At 35.9% G+C, this 19,398-nt stretch overlaps 2 protein-coding genes across 2 annotated transcripts; one reads left to right on the top strand and one right to left on the bottom strand.

Annotated features, from left to right (window-relative positions):
- Nucleotides 1–4,212: 4,212 nt before the first annotated feature.
- Nucleotides 4,213–4,857, bottom strand: LOC121407452 (putative nuclease HARBI1). Its single transcript, XM_041598567.1, has one exon. The coding sequence runs from the start codon at nucleotides 4,855–4,857 to the stop codon at nucleotides 4,213–4,215; it is 645 nt and encodes a 214-aa protein (XP_041454501.1).
- A 6,211-nt stretch (nucleotides 4,858–11,068) lies between these two features.
- Nucleotides 11,069–17,541, top strand: LOC121407365 (cyclic nucleotide-gated channel cone photoreceptor subunit alpha-like). Its single transcript, XM_041598448.1, has 3 exons — nucleotides 11,069–11,118; nucleotides 12,108–12,334; nucleotides 13,684–17,541. Exons 1-3 carry the CDS (start codon nucleotides 11,069–11,071, stop codon nucleotides 15,147–15,149), a joined length of 1,743 nt encoding a protein of 580 aa, XP_041454382.1. The 3' UTR covers nucleotides 15,150–17,541.
- The last annotated feature ends 1,857 nt before the right edge of the window (nucleotides 17,542–19,398 follow it).

The raw sequence follows: 19,398 nt of genomic DNA, 5'->3' as shown, positions 1-19,398 counted from the left end.
CAAACCTACCTATTGTTATCAGTGTTTGGTCCGTGATCGGTCGAGCTGGTGTCTTTATTTTACTCTTGAGTGTGACTAGGGTATTAATCAACAATTCCGATAAGCGCAGTATTGCGTTACAAGCTATATACCATCAATTTGATTAAAATACATCACACTTTACCTAATTACATCTAACAATATTGAAGCCTGCCTACTAAGGAAGAAAGGCAGACGGTAAAGATAGAATGATCTCAGGAAACTAATATACAGAGAATGAATATAAATATTGCACTCATGTCAAGTAAATGTGTTGAGGCACTTTTGACACGACTTTGATGCTTGGAGCAAATTTCCACGCCTATGGTGTACTTTGATCATCTCTCCTTCCTTTAGAAATATTCCAGTACAGTGAGAGAGTTAAATGGTATTAAACTAATAGGGTAAGTACACCATAGATCAACAATGAAATCCATAAGAATAAACTAATTGGTAATCATAGTCATCTGGGAAGATCCAAGAAAATATCAAACCATCCTGAGGAGATCTAACGTACACTAATAACACATGTCTCTAATTTCACCAACATTTTATCAAAGTGTTCAGTTTCCGTTTAGTAGCTGTCCAATTTAGGTGCTATTTCGTGTTAATGTCAGCAACAACTATTGGTTTTACGTGTGCTTGATCATGTTGATATAACATGCACTGATTTACAAAGCTATGTCTCCTCATCAAGCAAGTAAATTATTAACTTTCATGTTTCTTCTCTTAAAAGGCATTTACGAACTAAGACATGCGCAAGTCACTGACGTAATACCGGTGGCCAGTTGCCCCTCAAAAGTTCAAAGGCCGTGATAAACAAAAAGAAACAGAGAGGAAATGAAAAGCAAAAGGGACAAACGTGAAAATATTTTATGGATATAATAATTTTATGATGAAAATTAGATCTGCATATTTATAAATGCATTTATATTCTTTCTTTGTTTTTGTTGCTCTGGTGCGACTATACATGTAGATTGTCCCCTTACGATGTATTCAGTCCCTCATTTTTTTTTACTCATTATCTGCACTGACGCATAATTTACTTTGGTAATTATGACATAGTTTTGATTTTACTTGAATTAAAACAATAAGTTTGTGAACTTTAACATTGATATTTTAAGCAAACTTTCAGACCATTCTCCTCGGTTTTACCTCATGAAGTCATAATAGATCATTAAAACAGCCACAGTGTAAAAGATTGGGTAATCATTGTCATTTGCTGCGTGACAACATATATTTTTTTTAAATTCTTAGTGATCTACCCAACGTTATATCTAATTCAGTAACATATCATCATGACAAAGCCTATTCAGTAGCTGGCTTCGATAGGTCTAGGCATAAAGTGATAAACATTGAAAGATAAAGCCCTTTCTAAGCATAAGAACATAACTTACATGTAGTTTAAGGAATAAATAAGATTACATCCAATTATGAAATGCATATTGCACAAAATCTAAGGATAATGAAGAATAAAAAGAAAAATAAAATTATTTTACACTTTTAAAACACAGGGTAAAAATTTACCCAATATTTGGTAGAAAGGGAATAATTATGCATGTTTGCTGTTTGTTTTTTACCCCATATTTGGGTATTTCAACGCAAAATTGCGTAAAATTTACAAAATATTGGGTCTTTTTCCATCTTTTTACCTAACCAACCTGCATCTTCCCATTTTACTCAACATTGGGCATGTTGGGTAAACCCTTTTTTAGAGTATATAAAGATTTAGATTACAATAAAAAACCCACACAAATGCAGTGAAAGAGAGACCAGAAGAAAGACGATATAAAGTCAAAAAGACAACATGATATAATTAAAAAAATTTAAATCAATTGAGAATGACGAAATTTGAAACATTGCATCGGCTGTCATTATTACGTATTTTTATGGGGTTGGAAGATTAATAAAAAAAAATTCTTCCCCATTTTTCTAAATAATATTTTTCCCCTGCTTATATTAATTCTTTTCTTTTTCAATATTTATCCACAATGAATAAAATTGTTATCAATAAATTGCGTCGTAGAAAATCATGTTTAAATAGTTTGATCAAAACTTTGACGAAAGTCAAACTCCTGATGCCTTAGCTTTATTATTTTAAGAGTTAAATTCAAATTCAAATTTCCATTATATCATAATTATCTAAAACATCCATATGCTTTGAGGTAAACCGTTAATAGTTTGACGAAAGAATTTCTATCATTTATCTCGATTATTGATCCTCTAGTTTTGTTTTTATGCCGGTTGTATTCCCCGTCTTCGGCGCTGGTCTATCACATATCTTTACTTGGTAGATGAACTTTGATGTTAAGAAAAATCTATAGGATTCCTTTTCTTTATCCTCAGATGTATCTCTTTTGGACCCGTGGTTTATCAATCCCAACCACTACATCCTGTAGGAAATTATCTTCTTTACAATGTAAACATGTTTTTCATGGGTTTGTGGTAAAGAGCACTACTTACCACAGTACGTGTCATTACTGAAATATTATCTGTTTTGTTTTCTAATGACAATAAAAGAGAAATGTATTGATCAGGAATCATTATGAAAAACAACACAAGATTCAGATTAAGATATTGTGTATTTGTGTTGATGGTGCGGCTTTTCTTTCCATATGTGTTAATATAACCCTGGAGTTCGGTGCCGTGTGCTATTCAAAATGATGTCAGAGCAACAAAGAAATAAATCCAATGTAAATTTGTTATTTGATCAATACGAAGATAGCTGTAATGGCATGCACTGCTCTGAAAAGCGTTTTTTTTTTTTTTTTTTTTTTTTGGGGGGGGCTTGTATTTTTTTCCAAACCAACTCCCCTCTTCAATTTTTTTCACAGGTATCTAATATGGTCAACCCTAACATCCTGGCTAAGCTAATTTGAAGTAATCAAACCGAGATGTGATATGAAATTGAAGAAGTTTCACCTCTAAGGTTTGCGATCATAATAACTATGGATAGATGAACACTAAAGGCCCGGTCCAACTGGGGGGAAGTTGAATTACGCATGAATTGCGAATACAAATTTCGGTCATTCGTTGTCATCCGCATTAAATTTGGCAAAAAAATAAAAATCCGCTTTAAAATTGCGGATACATAAAAGATGTACAGCGAACAAATTACGATTTAAAGCGGAAATATCACGAATAAAAAAGAATTACCTTGCGAATGCTATTTTACGAGGGATATTGCTAGTAAAATTGTGGAATGTATTGCAGACATTGCGAAAATGTAACGAAAGTAATGCGGAAGTATAACACATGTATTGCGGACAAAAATAGGATGCTAAACGATTATTGCGGAAGTATTACGTATGCATAGAGAATGCAATGCGCACGTGGTGCGGAAACAACGGTCGCATTGCGAATGTGATACATTTGAATCGAGACCATATAAAAGAAGAGCACTCCACTCTTCAGCGTCATTATCTTTATCAACATTGTAGAAAGTGGCAACATGTCAATAAGAGCCAAATCAAGAGGAAAGAAGAAACAAAAGACAAGCAAAGTTGGAGAGAGGGCTCCGTCACCAGTACCACCTCCTCCACAATCCCCAAGGTCACCGAGTCCACCTCCAGAAGAACTCCCTGGCGCCGATGAGGTCCCTGGTCCAAGTCAGCCTAGATATGACAAAGCTGAAAAGAAGAAAGAGAAGAGGCCACGAAAGAGATTCACCCTCAAACCCGACCAAGAAGATAATGCCTTCGAATGGTTAGCAGAAAATGAGCTTTTGTGGAGTAGGGGAAGTAGGATGTTTAAAGACACAAACAGAAAGAAAGCTTTGTGGGAAGAAAAAGCCACTGAGCTTGAGATCTCTTGCCATCTCTTGAAGCTGTGTTTGGTGCTTGAACCTCCACTGTGTCAACAAGGTTTTGGCCCCTTCGCCATTCTCCAGGAACTATTTGTCCATTCTCCAGCTGCCGGTCCACAAGCCTGTTCTGTAGGACTGGGTAGCGGGTGCGCAATTCGGTTGTGGAGCAGTATCAGCCTGACTGTGTCGGCATGGTGCTGCATGGTGGTGAGAAGGACTTGGAATCTATTCGCCATGATACCAAATGTGTTCTCGACGACTCTCCTGGCCCTCGACAACCTGTAGTTATAGATACGCTCTTCCCTGGTCAGGGCCTTTGCACTGTATGGCTTCATTAGGTATGTTCTCAGAGAGAAAGCATCGTCGCCCACAATGAAGTATGGGACATCTTAGGTGTCATTGGGTAAGGGATCTGGATTTGGCCAAACCATAATGTCGCCGTTCTCGAGACCTTGCTTCAGCTCACTTTGGTTGTATATTTGAGCATCTGATGCGGAACCGTTTCCTGATACGTCAGCCCAAAGAACCTTGTAGTCAGAACTGACCAGGGCAACTAAAATGATACTGAAAAAGCCCTTGTAGTTGTAATATTCCGAGCCTGAGTTTGGGGGAGCTTTGCATGCCACATGCTTGCCATCAATCGCGCCGATTGTGTGAGGAAAGTTCCACCTCTGCAACCAGTCATTGGCAATTTCACGCCATTCTTCATCGTTGGTAGGGCAAGTCATCTGTTCATCAAGGTACTCTTCTGATATGGCTGTACATACTTCTCTGACAACTTTGCTGATTGTGTTGTGAGGGACCCTCCAACCGTACTGCATGTCCCTGTATTTTGAACCAGAGGCAAGATGGTGTAGGGTTATGGCCACTTTGAGTCCAGGCTCTAAGTTCGCTCTGAAGTTGGTCTGTGTCTTGAGCAGTCGAGGAGTGAGCCGGTTCACCAGTTCGTCAAACATGTATGGGGGCTTTCTCATAAAGTTCTGGAAGGCACGTGGATCTTCGTTACGCAGCTCCACCATCAATCTATCGTACATGCCCAGATCTAGTCTTCTGCCAATCCAAGGTCTCACCCAGACAGCTCTTTGATTTCTCCTTCGCTTTCTTTTCCGTATTTGGATCAAACGTTGAACTTGGAAGAGAAGATTGTTATGTTGTTGGATGGCTGCAACTATCAAATGTCCGTGATGATCCATGGCAACAAATTTCATTTTCTGTTACATTTATATAGTAATCTGGGTTTACGATGAATGTTTGCTGTATACTCGCAAATTGTTCGCGAAACAGTCGTAATACAAACGCACTATTCGTGACCAGTCTGTAAGCATTCTTTATAAATTATTATAGCTTGGTATAAAGTCGTATTAGGCACGCTATGCATTCGTTTCGCATTCTATCCCAGTCCGCTACTTATCCGCAATCCCATGTCCGTTGCGGATATCACAGGATAACTGCGAAAGTTCAGCGCATACATTGAGTATGCATTGCGTATGCATTGCGCATATAAACCGGATGATTTCCGCTCCCAGGAGTTTTGGGCAGCCCAAAACTCCTGGGAACGGAAAAATGTGCCTTTGCGGATGATTTCGGACATGTGCGGAAAATAACCGTCTTAAAACAGCATACTTTACGAATATTGCGGATGTTTAGCGTCTGTTATCAAATTTTATCCGCAAATTATGCGCAATCCATCCTAAATGTCACTGGGACCGGGCCTTAAAGATGTATGTAAACACAAAAAGAAAGAAAAAGGTGTTCTGATTTCAGACATGTCAACTTCAACAGCTATACTTTGCAACCTGAAGAAAGGTCTAGTTCGTTCATGCATGATTAAAGATGCAGTGAGCTCACATGTTACATTCTGCATGGAAAGGTGCTGAGTTCACTTGCAAGCAAATTCGAATCCGGTTGATACAACATTTTCGCCCCCTTAAATAAATTGCATCTTTAAGCGTGCATGCGTTGGATGCATTTCGTACACACGAGTTTGCATTTTGCGCCTTTTAAAAGGTGAAAAGCTGCTTTGGTGGCATTTTTAAAGAAAAACGAAGTTTGCACATTTCTTTCTTATTGCGTATACACTGTAAGCCAAAGAACCGGTAACGATAGCAAGATTTCATTGTTAGCCTTCATCATTCTAACGCAGTAATCAAAATTATGATAAAATGTAGGTTACACATCTTATAGTATAAAAAAAATCAAAGTCAAACCATGTTTTTCGGTACGATATCTTGGCAGCACAATCATGTTGTGATATATGTATGTGCGTACCTATAATGATAATTTTGATTTTAATTTAAATGAGAATTTAGCCTGCTTTTTGTAGCATTTTAAGGTTGTGCTAATGCAACCAATGTTATTCTATATTTGAGATGTTGACAAAAATATTCGATACTAAATTGAGGTGCTCAATTTTTGTGGAAATTCTGTGGAGAGGATTTTTTTAACTCAAATGTAAGCAAAATCGATTTAAGAATGGCCTTTATTGGAAATTTCCTTGGTTGATACGGACCCCGAAAGTCATATTATGTATCGTGTTATGTTTCCATTCTTATAAAGGTCAATCGCATCTTATATTCAATGTCTTGAAGGTGCGTGTACTTGGCCTTGCTTTGACATGTTTTCTTCCCTTTCATCAGTCTTGTAGCTGTATGATAACGCTTGATTGAAATTTTAACAATAACTGTTATCCATGCAAGATAATCATTCCAACTCATTTCTGCTGCTTTCTGCATGGCTGATATCGAGTGTCACTCGTTTTCTTCTATCTCCTCATTTCCGCCCCGATTGTTGACCCCCTCCCCCAATATTTGCGCGCCCCTTCCTTATATATATTTTTTTGTTGGGGGGGATATACGTTAAGGGTGCAAATGAAGTGAAGATATGGGGAGGGACGGGGGAGATAGATTGAATAGATGGGAATAAAGAAAGAGTGCTTAATAAATCTATATCCAATGCACACCCCCACCGCCTCTCCCTCGATCCCTCTCGTTGTCCCTTGCTAGCTGAGAAATATACAGTAGTGTTGGCAACGCTCTTGGTTGTTTGTGAAACAAGAAAACTAGATTTAATTACAATGTAGTCAATTATACATCAGACTAAATTTGATTATCTTCTCATAGAATTGAGAGATACACTTTATTGAATAGTCATGTGACCGCGAGAAAGGCTTACTTTCTTTGAAATACACGAATAGCATGTGGAACATTCACAACAAAAACTGTGGTTTTAACCGGTGTACATAGAGGACCACACCAGATATTTTACACCGGTGTTAAATTGGTGGTGTTAGTTTTACACCTATAGATGTTATTACAACACCTATGGTTGTTACATTTGCACTCTTTGGTGTTATGTTCAATCTCTAGGGTGTTATTTTAACACCTCAGGGTGTGGTCCTCTATGGTGTCAGTTTTAACACCACCGTTTTTACAGTGTTCGTTTTCTGCACACTTTGGGGATTGACGGACCATTTAAACATATATATAAATACACACACATCCCCACTCCCCCACACACACCCACACACCCTAACACACACACACACACACACACATATATATATATATATCAAAATTGATATAAGGTGATAATTCGGTCCCGCTATCAGTAACTCATGGTGGATTATTCATAAACCTTCATTGTTTTTTTGGTGTTTGGCTGTTGCTTTGTTGCTATAAAAAATGAATAATCTCTATTTCACAATGTTTTACAACAATGCTACATACAGCAAAGTGAGACGTCGAAGGCCGTATCAAACACAAATCAAACAATGGTTAATGGAATCGGGATATAACTGAAATGGATCGCTCGAGCCTGTACCATTCCAGTGACACATCAGATCACGCGGGAGTTTCATGCAAGCCACAGTTATGTTGAACACGTTTTTAAGAAAGAAATAGCTTCATTATAAAGTTAGCGAGAGGGAACCTGAACCATCACCAAGGTAATTATTTACGGAGAACCAGATTACGACTTGCAATTGTTCGTGTAAACCACGATCGTAGACATGTAAAAAATGCATATTTTCATGTAAAGGCTGTCATTAAAAAATATTTAGTATCTGCTCGTTATCCAATAATGTTCACATTGTACGCCTACATAACTGCTATGCAATTTACGAAGCAAAAACATGATATTGCATTAAGATCTGATATGATCATGTCAATTATGATTTTAAAAAAAGACGGGTAGATCTATTTTGTAAAACTATGATAATAACATACTTCCATCGTATGATATTTATTTACATTCCTTTCATAATATTACTAATATGGATACAAATTATGTTTTGAGATGATTAATGGTAAGGTTTGATACACATATCACCTACAAGGCATGACGTAGGTAGTAGAATATTGTTTCCTTTTTCTTATTTCTCAACACAATTATCACCGAAGATGAATGTTACGTATTTCAATAAGCAGGAGATCACCCATTCATTGTCCCATGACCTACCAAAAATATCTTAATTTGATAGCTCGTGCATGGTGTTGACAAAAACGTAAATACAAATTCAAAGAATAAACTCTGACCACATACACTCTAAAAAAATTCAGGATCTTAAATACATCCATATCGGCTATTGTTTTGGTATCAATTCTAAAGATTTATTTTAAATCTCACACAAAGTGTTACAATTTATTTCAGGCTCGTTTTGACATCATTGTCAACAGAGTCCACACATTCTCATGTCAGTGCTATGTTCGGTTCTGCTGTTCTTATACAGTGTACAATTATTATCCACCCAAGAGGAAAAGTGGCAAGAAAAAAAATGTTAGGAGATGTATAGAGTGAAAGAAATTGATACAATTTCAATGAAAAACACAGATGAATATCAATTTTTACTTACAATATGTAGGCTACTAATGGGATCGGACCAGATTCTCAATGGTGTCCCTCACATGATAAAAAGTTTTCCACTAAAATAATCACAAAATCGGCGGTAAATTTTTTATAATTACATTATGGATCCTCAGATTAATGATTTGGTGATGTAATCGGTGGAGCAAGTTATTGAGTTTTCACAACTAGTTGTTTCAGCTCGCCTTTTGAGTCTTGTTATCGGTGCGAACTTGTAATGGAATGGGAGAGATACCTGTGTATATATGATGCCACGATGTTTCATATAATTTTCAAGATTGACAATGTTTCACTATCAAATTTTATTCTTTTTATAAAACATTCTATTTTTTAATAACAAACACCAATTAATTAGTATTTTTGTTCGATGATTGGATTTTTTTGTTTGCTTGAAGTTTATTTTTTCTTCTTTGTTTCTCTTCTATCCTTCTTTCTTCATCCTTCTATCCTTCCTGTTTGCCTTTTTTTGTTCCATATCTCTTTATTTCTTATCTGTCTTTCCTGATCCTCTCTCTCTCTCTGTTCATTTTTCTTTCTTTCCTTCTTTTTTATTTCCTTCATTCTTTCGTTCTCCCTCCCTTCCAATTAATACTGTGTAGTCTTCTTTGTTGATCTTTTATTAATACCTGGCTCGGTCTATCCGTTATGCAGCGTACTTTGTCGATTGTCCCGTATTTCATTCTGTGAAATCAGGGGTCCGTTGCAGAAGGAGTTGCAGTCAATCGTTACTCTAAAGATCACGCGCAACTTGATTTTCAACCAATCAACAGCGCGCATTTTGGACTTGCGATTGATTTTTTACTTGCGTTTAAACGCAACTCTTTCTGCAACGGACCCCTGGGGAGCGTTTCATGAAAGGATTTTATCCGACAAGTCCTGTTTTATCCGACAATTACCATAGCAACAGTACCTCTCAGCCAATCAGAATCAGGGAAAGTTGTCAGATCTGACAACTTGTCAAACTTAAAACGCTCCCTTGGTCACCCTGACTATAATACTACTCCTGCTGCTGCTAATGTTAATGCTGCTGCTGCTACTTTTAAAACCTTAATTGTTTATGTCACGGTTAATTATGAAGGTTTATTTACATTCGATTTTGGCGTACGAATCTTTACATGAAATAACCCGCTTTCGTCGAACGAGAAATGCATCACTAAATTAAACATAAAACACATCTTGATGCATATTGGTATAATTCTATTACAAAAAAAATCAGCATCGGTAAGTTGATTATATCATGAGTTTGTCAAATGATAAGTGCAAGTTACACGGAAATCGTGTGAAACGCGAAGAAAAGAAAGCAAACAACTATTGATTTCTCTGCGCAGGTTCCTGTTTTACTGTTGAAGACGAGAAAGCAACTTAATATTGGATAGCTAATAGGATGTGTTTACTTTTCTCACACATATTTCTCGACAGTCTGTTTGAGATACATTTTAGAAAATGTCAAAATATGAAACGATGACCAAGGTAATAGTGATATATTAACTCGCGCTTCACAGCGTCATGTATAGGCGACTCTTATGTTTGACGGTACAGTGGAAATTAAACTAACAAATCTTATGTAGATAGTGACTCGTCGAAATCTAGTTTCAAATCATAAAGATTATCGAAAAAAATGAAATGGTTTAAATTCAAACCAATAAGATTCACAGCTGATTTAGCTTCTTTTTTAATCCATGAAATTCAGAGTCTCAAAAAAGATGTAATTTGAAATAAATGAGTGTGGGCTACATTTATTATTTCAAAGCTATCCACGTTAATAAAAATATTGCTTGTACGTTTTCGTTATTTGTTTTTACATTAATTATCAAAATTACTCTGAGAAAATTATGTGGCGAGTGACATATACTCAGAAAAGATAGGATTTAAGAATTTATAGGGAAATAGAGAGAGGAGAGTGCATGAGTGGAGACAGACAAACAGGCAGGGGAGAGAAAGAAAGAAGGAAACGAAAGAAAGAAAGAAAGAGAATGAGAGGGGGGAGGGGAGGAGGGGGGGGGGTTGACAACCACATGAAATAATGAGTGATAATTATAGATGTAGTGGTGGGTATGTAGGTATCGGCTCATATCAGAATAGATGGAAAGAGCGTTTGTAACATGATTATGATACTCTGTTTCCATAGCAACACAAATGAAATAACAAATTTTGCCAATATTAAGCCGGTGTCACGGACGTCTCATTATAGTGCGATGAATGTTAACTGCTCGCTTTCGCTCCACCTTCGTCCGCTTTACAGCCCTTTTCGTGTTTGATACATTAATGCCTTTCCCATATTTCTCTTTCAACTGTTTGTTGTATTATGAATGAACAAGAATTTGAAAACATAATAGCAAAACAAATAGCATGAATGTATTCATTATACCTGATGATTCAAATAACATGGAGCAATGCTATTCTCCTAACCACACCATGCCAAGCAGGGGAGAAATGTCAGCACATGTTACGAAGAAACAAGAAGCTATAATTCAAAATAAAACGAAAAGAAAAAAAATAACACAATACTTAGAAGAAAAAAAATGAAGAGAGGAGGACGAAAAAGGGACATTAGAAGTTTATATATATTTATATATATATATATATATATATATATTCATAATTGTTATTTATTTTATTTCATTTGTATTTATCTATTTTTTCTTTCTTTTCATTCCTTTCACTTTTTATAATTTACTCGACTTAAACTGACATTGGCATGACATGAAAATAAAGATTATTTATTTATTTATTTATTCAGTTTTATTTGAAAAACAGGGTAGTCCTTTCAGAGCCCAAAGGCCTGCTTTACAAAAGAGCACTGTAGACATAGAAAGATTTACAAAATAAATGAAATAAATGAAATACAATGAGATGTGTGAAGATGACCCCCCCAAAAAAATTTATATGAAATAGGTGCTGTATATATGTTTTATATAGTTTATGTATTAATACTTTGACTCCTAATGAGGCATATACAGACCGAAAAAAAAGTATTATAGCCTTCATTTCTGTTCCTTTGTATCTTGCCTTGGTTTGGCATTATTTTTGTTTTGCAACTTGTGGTGCTCTTTCTACTTATTATTATTTTTTTGGGGTGGAATGAAGAAAAAATAATCTGAATAATGCGAGAAAAAATATAATAAGAAAAGGCATAAATATCATTTTAGAATGCAAACACCGTTAAAATAAACACCAACCATCCAACAACAGATCATTAGTGAGCTTCAGGGCATGCATAACGACCATCATCCTTGATTAATGAGTTCCATTATCATTTTTGTTTTTAGTCCAGCCTCAAATCTAAGAACTATCTATTATTTTGGCAGTGGTCATATTAAGATAACATAATCACATCAAATTAATGTAAAAGTCTTGTTTTCACTTGAGAAAATATGCTAGTTATTTAACCCAGCCCTCATTGTTTTATATTGTTTAATTTCAGAACGTCACAACGAAAGAAACCTCGGATCATTGTATTTGACCGGTCATCTGGTACCTATTCATCATGGCTATTGGTCATCACGGCAGCAGTCTTGTACAATCTGTATCTTATCATTGCTCGTGCATCCTTTGTTGAACTTCAAATCAAGTATCGAACACTGTGGTTTAGCCTTGACTATATTTGCGATTTCATCTACATTTTGGATATCTGCGTTCAGTTCAGGACAGGTAAAAATCAATGTTAATGGATTACCCGGGGGATTACCTTCCCGGGATTACCTTACAAAATAATTTGACCCCCTTCACTGTGTCACATAGTTGATTTAAAATCAGTGATCGATAAAATTGTTATGAATAATTAGAAATTAAACAACAGCCAAACAGAGGCGTCTATCCTGGGGGGCGGGGGGGGGGTCGAGGCGATAGCCCCACCAATGAAAATATTGGGGGGCAAACATATCGTTTTGCGCCTCCAATAATTCCACATGTGCAAAACATAAAATAAGATTGTAATGTTACACAGAAGTCAGCAAGCGAGATTGAGAATCACAACTTGTTCTTTATCTAAAATCGTGCTCAAAATGTCCGCTTTTCAGATTGAAATATAAAATAAATTCAGCTCGCGCTTCACGCTCACATCATTTCTGTAGCAAAACCCATACTTTTCATGATCAAATAGGTGAATAGAATGTCCCGTTTTCAGTTCTAAACCTCAAAAGAACTCCCACTTCGAATTGCAATAATCTTTTATTGGATATATTATCCTGTTCCTTATTAAAAACGTCCATTAAACTCAATTTTTTTTCAGATCGAAATATCAAAATTTTCAGCTCGCGCTTCGCGCTCACATGTATTTTTTAAGATACCCTTCTTCATCATTGGTACCAAAAATGCTTAGAATATCAAGCTTTCAGGTCAGAATATAAAGAAATTTTAGCTCGCACTTCGCGGTCGCATGTTGGTGAGATATGTGTCTATATCTTATCAGTCATAGTAGAAATACATACCTCGATCTCTCTCCTCTCTCTCTCTCTCTCTCTCTCTCTATATATATATATATAGGCATATGTGGTGTGTGAGGGTGCGTGTGTATGTGTGCGTGAGAGAGAGTTTGTTTGTTTTGTGTGATCGAGCGCCTTTGGAAAGTTGATTCATGATTTTGCCCCCCCCCCCATCTGAAAAATGGATCGACGCCCCTGAGCCAAATGCTACATAGGGATTTTATGGTCCTACATGGTTGTGGGAGACTATTAGAAAGTTATCTCAAGCCAACATAACAATTGGTAATACTTTCAAATGTACATTCTATAACACAACATGTGTGTTGCAATAGTTGTAATCTAACTGACCGTACCATATACACATATTCTACAATCGATTTCTATGTCTTCCAATTACGTATGATGATTATAAAGCAGTAGAGATTTCCTACTCCGTAGGTGATGTGTCTGAAAACATCTACAAAACAAAGCCATCATAATACTGACCTCTCAAAATTATGATATAACATTCGATCAGAATAATAATAATGTTTAAGATTTTCACCCAAATACCAATGTTGTTTCATTTCGTTACAGGTTACTTGGAGCAGGGTTTACTCGTAGTGGACTCAACCAAGCTGAGAATAAACTATATGCGGACCCGGAGGTGGACATTCTACCTCGATGTTCTCTCCATGCTCCCTCTTGATCTGCTATACATACGAGTAGGGACAATCTATGCCATCGTCAGGATACCTAGATTATTAAGGTTCCACAGAGCCATGGAGTTCTTTGAACGCACTGAAACCATCACCAATTACCCGAACATTGTCCGAGTGGTAAACCTCATCATATACATCATCGTCATCATACACTGGAATGCCTGTATTTACTTCTCGATATCAAAAGCCATCGGATTGGGTGTCGATGAATGGGTTTATAATGATAATTTTATGATTGAGTTACCAAATGGAACGCTTATACCTACAGACTCACTGGTCAGGAGATATATTTACAGTTTGTACTGGTCTACGTTAACGCTTACTACCATAGGAGAGACACCGAAACCGGTAACAGACGCAGAGCATCTTTTTGTTGTGGTCGATTTCTTGGTGGGAGTCCTCATCTTTGCTACTATTGTCGGTAATGTTGGCTCCATGATTAGTCATATGAATGCAAGTAAGGCAGACTTTCAGAATCGCATTGATGGTGTGAAGCATTACATGAGCCTAAGGAAGGTCAGCAAAGAACTCGAGCAACGGATCATCAAATGGTTCGACTATATATGGTCTAACAAAAAGACTCTGGACGAAGAAGCAATACTTAACACGTTACCAGAAAAACTGAGGGCTGAAATCGCAATACACGTTCACATGGACACGTTACGACGAGTTACCATTTTTTCTGATTGCGAACCAGGACTTCTGGTAGAGCTGGTCCTCAAACTTAAACCTCAGGTCTTTAGTCCAGGAGATTTCGTCTGTCGGAAAGGAGACATCGGACGAGAAATGTACATCGTGAAGCAGGGTAAACTTCAGGTGGTCAGCGAGGATGGTAAGACGGTTTATGCTACCCTGAGTGATGGAAGTTATTTTGGTGAGATCAGCATTCTGAATGTTCCTGGTAGCTTATCGGGCAACCGCCGGACGGCCAATGTACGAAGTGTAGGTTATTCGGATGTGTTCTGTCTGTCAAAGGACGATCTTCTAGATGCCCTCAAGGAATATCCTGAAGCAAGGGTTATTCTTGAAGAAAGAGGGCGCACTATCTTAATGAAAGACGGTTTGATTGATGAGGAAGCTGCGAAGAGAGGTGGTCGCACTGCAGAGCAGGTCGAACAGCTTGAGAAACTGGATCGCTTAGATGGGAATTTGAATCACTTACAAACACGGTTCTCTCGACTTCTTCAGGAATATAGCAATTCACAAATGAAACTGAAGCAAAGATTGACAAGGTTAGAGAAGAAGATGAAATCAGTGAAAAGCTCACATTCCAATAATGAAGCGACACCAAGGTCAGGGTTGGACACTGAAATCGACACACATAGAGATTACGTGTCATGATACACCTATCAGTTATTAGCATTGAATATTGATTTATGCTTTCGATTATATACTATACTGGAATAGTTATCAAGACAACTACCAACAAATTTAGTTTATCAATAATACATTCAAACTTTCTTTGCAATGATTTCATGCTTCTATATTGTTTAAAGTTGTATTTTTGCATGCAATATTTTTAAATTGTTGATAACAATTGGTTCTTATTTCCGATATGCTTTCTTGTGATAGGATAAAATACACCAATGTGTGTACTTTAGGAAGATCAAAATGACTGAATTATTTTTGTAGAAAAGACTCGACACTGATCACATTAGTATGATTATGTAAAATAATGTTTTTGTAATATTCAGTGATCACTTTTCTTGTAGTTGATCATTCCATGTTTGATGGTTTGATCTAAATATAGAGCATCATTTTATCGACAATCATATAGATCGAACAAATTTTCTGATCAAGTTTTTGATAGTATCACGTGCGGACAAATTTTGCAAAGAGATGATCAAAACAATATTGGGTACTACGATTTATATCATAAAAATCTTATGTACAGCAAGTTTATAAATTATTGATGTTATGATCTATTTTTAATACTACGAACAAAAATTATCAAACGGAACAAAGTATAACTTGCAATTTTTGTATATTTCTATGTTATAGTGTGCAGTGAATCCTGGCTAAATACAAATCGAGCTACATAAACTTTTGAAGATTTTGTTTTTCTAAAGCCACGCTATGTTTTGCAGTAAGCATGTTTAACAAAGGTACAAAGATACGACATGTTCTTATTGATTTAATCCATTTTATCCTTTTCCTTGTGACATTCATATTAAATTAAACTAGTCAGATTTTAGCTTCTGTGTGACCGAGGAGTGAAACCAATCGTCTGTTATATTAATCTATAAAAAAAACAAGCGCTTGGTAAAGTTTGACCAACATAGCAGAAAGAAACGAAGAAACAACCCAAAGTTGTGTGGGAAAAAAAGTTGAGGTGATTTCTGATTTTTGTTTTTACATCTTCGGTTTGAATAACAAAAAAGATATCTATTCATTTTATGAAAATAATTTGTACTCTTGGAAACTTTTGTCGCTTTATGTTCTCAACGTAAAACAATAATACACCTTTTGGGGAAGTCATGCTTCTACATTTATGAATTTAACATTAACGGAAAAGAATGTTGATAATCATAAGAATGAAAAGTACTTTTCATTTAAGTTAGCTTAAAATCAAATAATCTGCTTTCAATTTCTCATGAATTAGTATCAGAAAATATTATCAACACTCGCTTTAAGCATTATGAAAGCAAATGCAGTGAACCTGTTTCTTAAGGCTCAATTTTTTTTTTTTCGAAAGTAAATTATGTATCTTAATTTGTCTTTCTTACAGTTGGTTATTCGTCAAAGTTTTATATATTACTTTTCAGATAGAAAAATATGTTAGTTATTGGTAATTCTAGAAACGTGTACGTCGAGAAGTGTCTATTTATATCCTGTTAAAAGCGTAAGTTGTTCTTTTGAATTATGCATATAATGTTAATTGAGTGTCTCTTATTCTACATTTAAAATAAATTCATATGTATATTTTGAATGTTTTTATGTTAGGTGCAGAAGATAATATGTATTAAATCCTCATTGAACTTTATTTGATATTTAATAATTGAATTGAATTGAAAACATGACAGTGAAATTATTTTATTAAGGTAATTAAAAATAAGTGAGGTAGCTTCCCATATTAGAAAGTAATTATTAAAGATGCTAAAATGTAAAAAAATACAACATTTGTATCGTGTATACGCAATTCATTCCTTATAATTATGCAAATTGCAAAAAAAATGCAAATATCATCTTAGGCTTTATATGCAAAACAAAATAGAGCTTCTGAAAAATGAAATGTCTTGGCAGGCCGTCTCTATTACAGGATTCGAATATATATTGCTTGACGAAATCATTGTTTTGTGATATCAAGTCTCTTTTAAATTACTCAATTCATTAAGAATACTGAAGCGAGAGAAAAAAAAATCTTCAAAGACTTGGACCGACTTTGCAGAACCAGTGTTTCCGGGCAGTGTTTATATTGTTTTTATGTAAACAGAAATCATTTCTGGGAAGAAAAGAGTTTGATAAAACACCATTTTGTCAGAGTATCAATATCAAAATGTTATGACGTGTGTGAACACGAGAAGAAGGGGAGGGGGGGAGCAACCACTTGCAAGTACTTGACTGATTATTTCTTGTAATTTTCTTGTAATTTGCTTCTATCGGGGGGGGGGGGGGTCTCTGGAGATAAAGATGGGGCGAAGGAATAGGGGGAACTAGAAGTCTACTGTCAAATCCAATTCTCCAAAAGTCTGGAAATTTAGATTTTGCATTCATACGGAAATGCTTTGTGCGATTCTTAGCAAAACAGTGAAACAAAACTATCTTAAATGCGTAACGAAACTTAAAGGATAACTTTTCTAGAGAGAAGTAAAAGTTTGTATAATTATTGAAAGTTTGAACACGATCTATTTAAGGCTCATACAGTTGTCGTAATTTCTCAAATATATTCTTGAACAATAATATTTGAAATCGCTACTTATAGGCAAAAGGTGTATTCTGATTATTTTTGGCTTATAGTTCCTCGAGCTGTTTTATAATGTAATAACAAATCTGTCACACATTGACCATACAACGCTCTAATTAATTTTCTTTCGATAATATCGACCTATTGTAAAAAAAGAATAACATGAAATATACATTAGTGTATATTAAACATTCTCAATAGTTTTAATTTGTATATACATTTTGCCCATTGATCTATGGGTGAGCCATAACGTGTTATCATTACATCATGGACAGTTGAAAGGGACACTTTCTTTTTACTGTACTTGTCTTCTTTTCTTTGACTTGCTTTTATCGTAACTAAAATGACCTTGGATTGCGTTAAGGATGATATAAATTATTTTAGATGAATGATTAGTATGCAACTCGAATATACATGTTTACGAAATAAAGTCGTAGAAGTTTCAAATAATTAATTTCGTGTGTTGTGTTTTTTGTGGTGTATCCATGCAAGGCATGTAAGGGGAAGAAGTGAAAGAGAAATAAGAAGTCGAAAACAAGAAAAATATTAATGATAATGGTATTATGGATGATAATGAAATTAATTATGATAATCATGGTGAAGATGATGACGATATGGCCGGTGAAAATAATAATAATCATCCTCATCCAAAGGAAATTCAAGAGCGAGGAATGGAAAGAGAGAGAGAGAGGGGGGGTGGGGGAGTAGGAGAAATGAGTGACATCTGGAGGAAAATAATTGCCATAAAAGTAGGAAAGTAGGAAAGTGATGATCATTACCAGAAGAAAAACAAATGCATATGTGACGGCATCGAACAAAGCAAAGTATAATTCTTTGATTACTTTGGGATATTTAAATACACCATGTATTTTATTAAGATGATGAGACATTCAATTTTCTAAAGATTATACGGGTCCTGCAAAGGGACTCGAATTGGTAGTTCCGGTTTACAAAATAAGATTTGGATGTGCTTTTTATATCGCAAACACAAATAAAAACCACATGCAAAAGAGTCAAAGTGAAGTTAAAAAGGAAAAACAGAAGTACTATCTAAAAACAATGGAAGACGTTAGAAAGGGTAAGGTCGCCAATTTGAAAGAGGGCATCATTTCGACCAAGATTCGATCTAGGCCGTGTTGCTACGCAACAGTTTGAGCGGTCTCTCAATTACCTTGTTCCGTTTTGGTCTTTTTTCATCGCAAGTGCCACACAAGAACCCACCACACCTCAACTGCATGTTATTGACCGTCTGTCCGTGTCTATGCATTTGAATATTTACCGCTGAAATTCGATAGAGGAGATACATTTCGAGTGATCGTCCGCAAGGTTGAAAATCCTTGGGGATCAATGACGAACAAGCCTTTGCACTTCAATAGGACAGATATACACAAAATAGTCACGAATGGGGAAGAGATATTCAACCAAGCCTGGCAGTCTTGAGGGCCTATCAATCAAACAAAGTGTATATGTTCATGGATGTCTTTATATAAACTACGCCATTACGCATTAACTAACCACTTCCTATCAATTCCAACTGGTTGGGATTGTGGTTTCAATGACATGTACCTCGTAATGGTACTGGTGTTTTTAGATGTATAACCGGTATCGCAGGTGTCGAGATTGAATTAATGGGAAAGTGCCTATTTACAAAGCAACAAACGTGTAATCATTATCACCAACACCACC

The sequence above is a fragment of the Lytechinus variegatus genome, chromosome 1 (genome assembly GCF_018143015.1).
Source record: "Lytechinus variegatus isolate NC3 chromosome 1, Lvar_3.0, whole genome shotgun sequence".
Lineage (NCBI taxonomy): Eukaryota > Metazoa > Echinodermata > Echinoidea > Temnopleuroida > Toxopneustidae > Lytechinus > Lytechinus variegatus.
Note: the sequence above shows the minus strand (reverse complement) of the source record. Positions and strands in the feature narration are given on the sequence as shown.

Excerpts from the sequence above, each read along its gene's own strand:
- LOC121407452 (XM_041598567.1), bottom strand. The coding sequence starts at position 4,857 with ATGTACGATAGATTGATGGTGGAGCTGCGTAACGAAGATCCACGTGCC.
- LOC121407365 (XM_041598448.1), top strand. The coding sequence starts at position 11,069 with ATGGAGCAATGCTATTCTCCTAACCACACCATGCCAAGCAGGGGAGAA. Across the intron at positions 11,119-12,107 it reads ATGCCAAGCAGGGGAGAAAT|AACGTCACAACGAAAGAAAC; the intron begins GTCAGCACATGT and ends GTTTAATTTCAG. Across the intron at positions 12,335-13,683 it reads CTGCGTTCAGTTCAGGACAG|GTTACTTGGAGCAGGGTTTA; the intron begins GTAAAAATCAAT and ends ATTTCGTTACAG.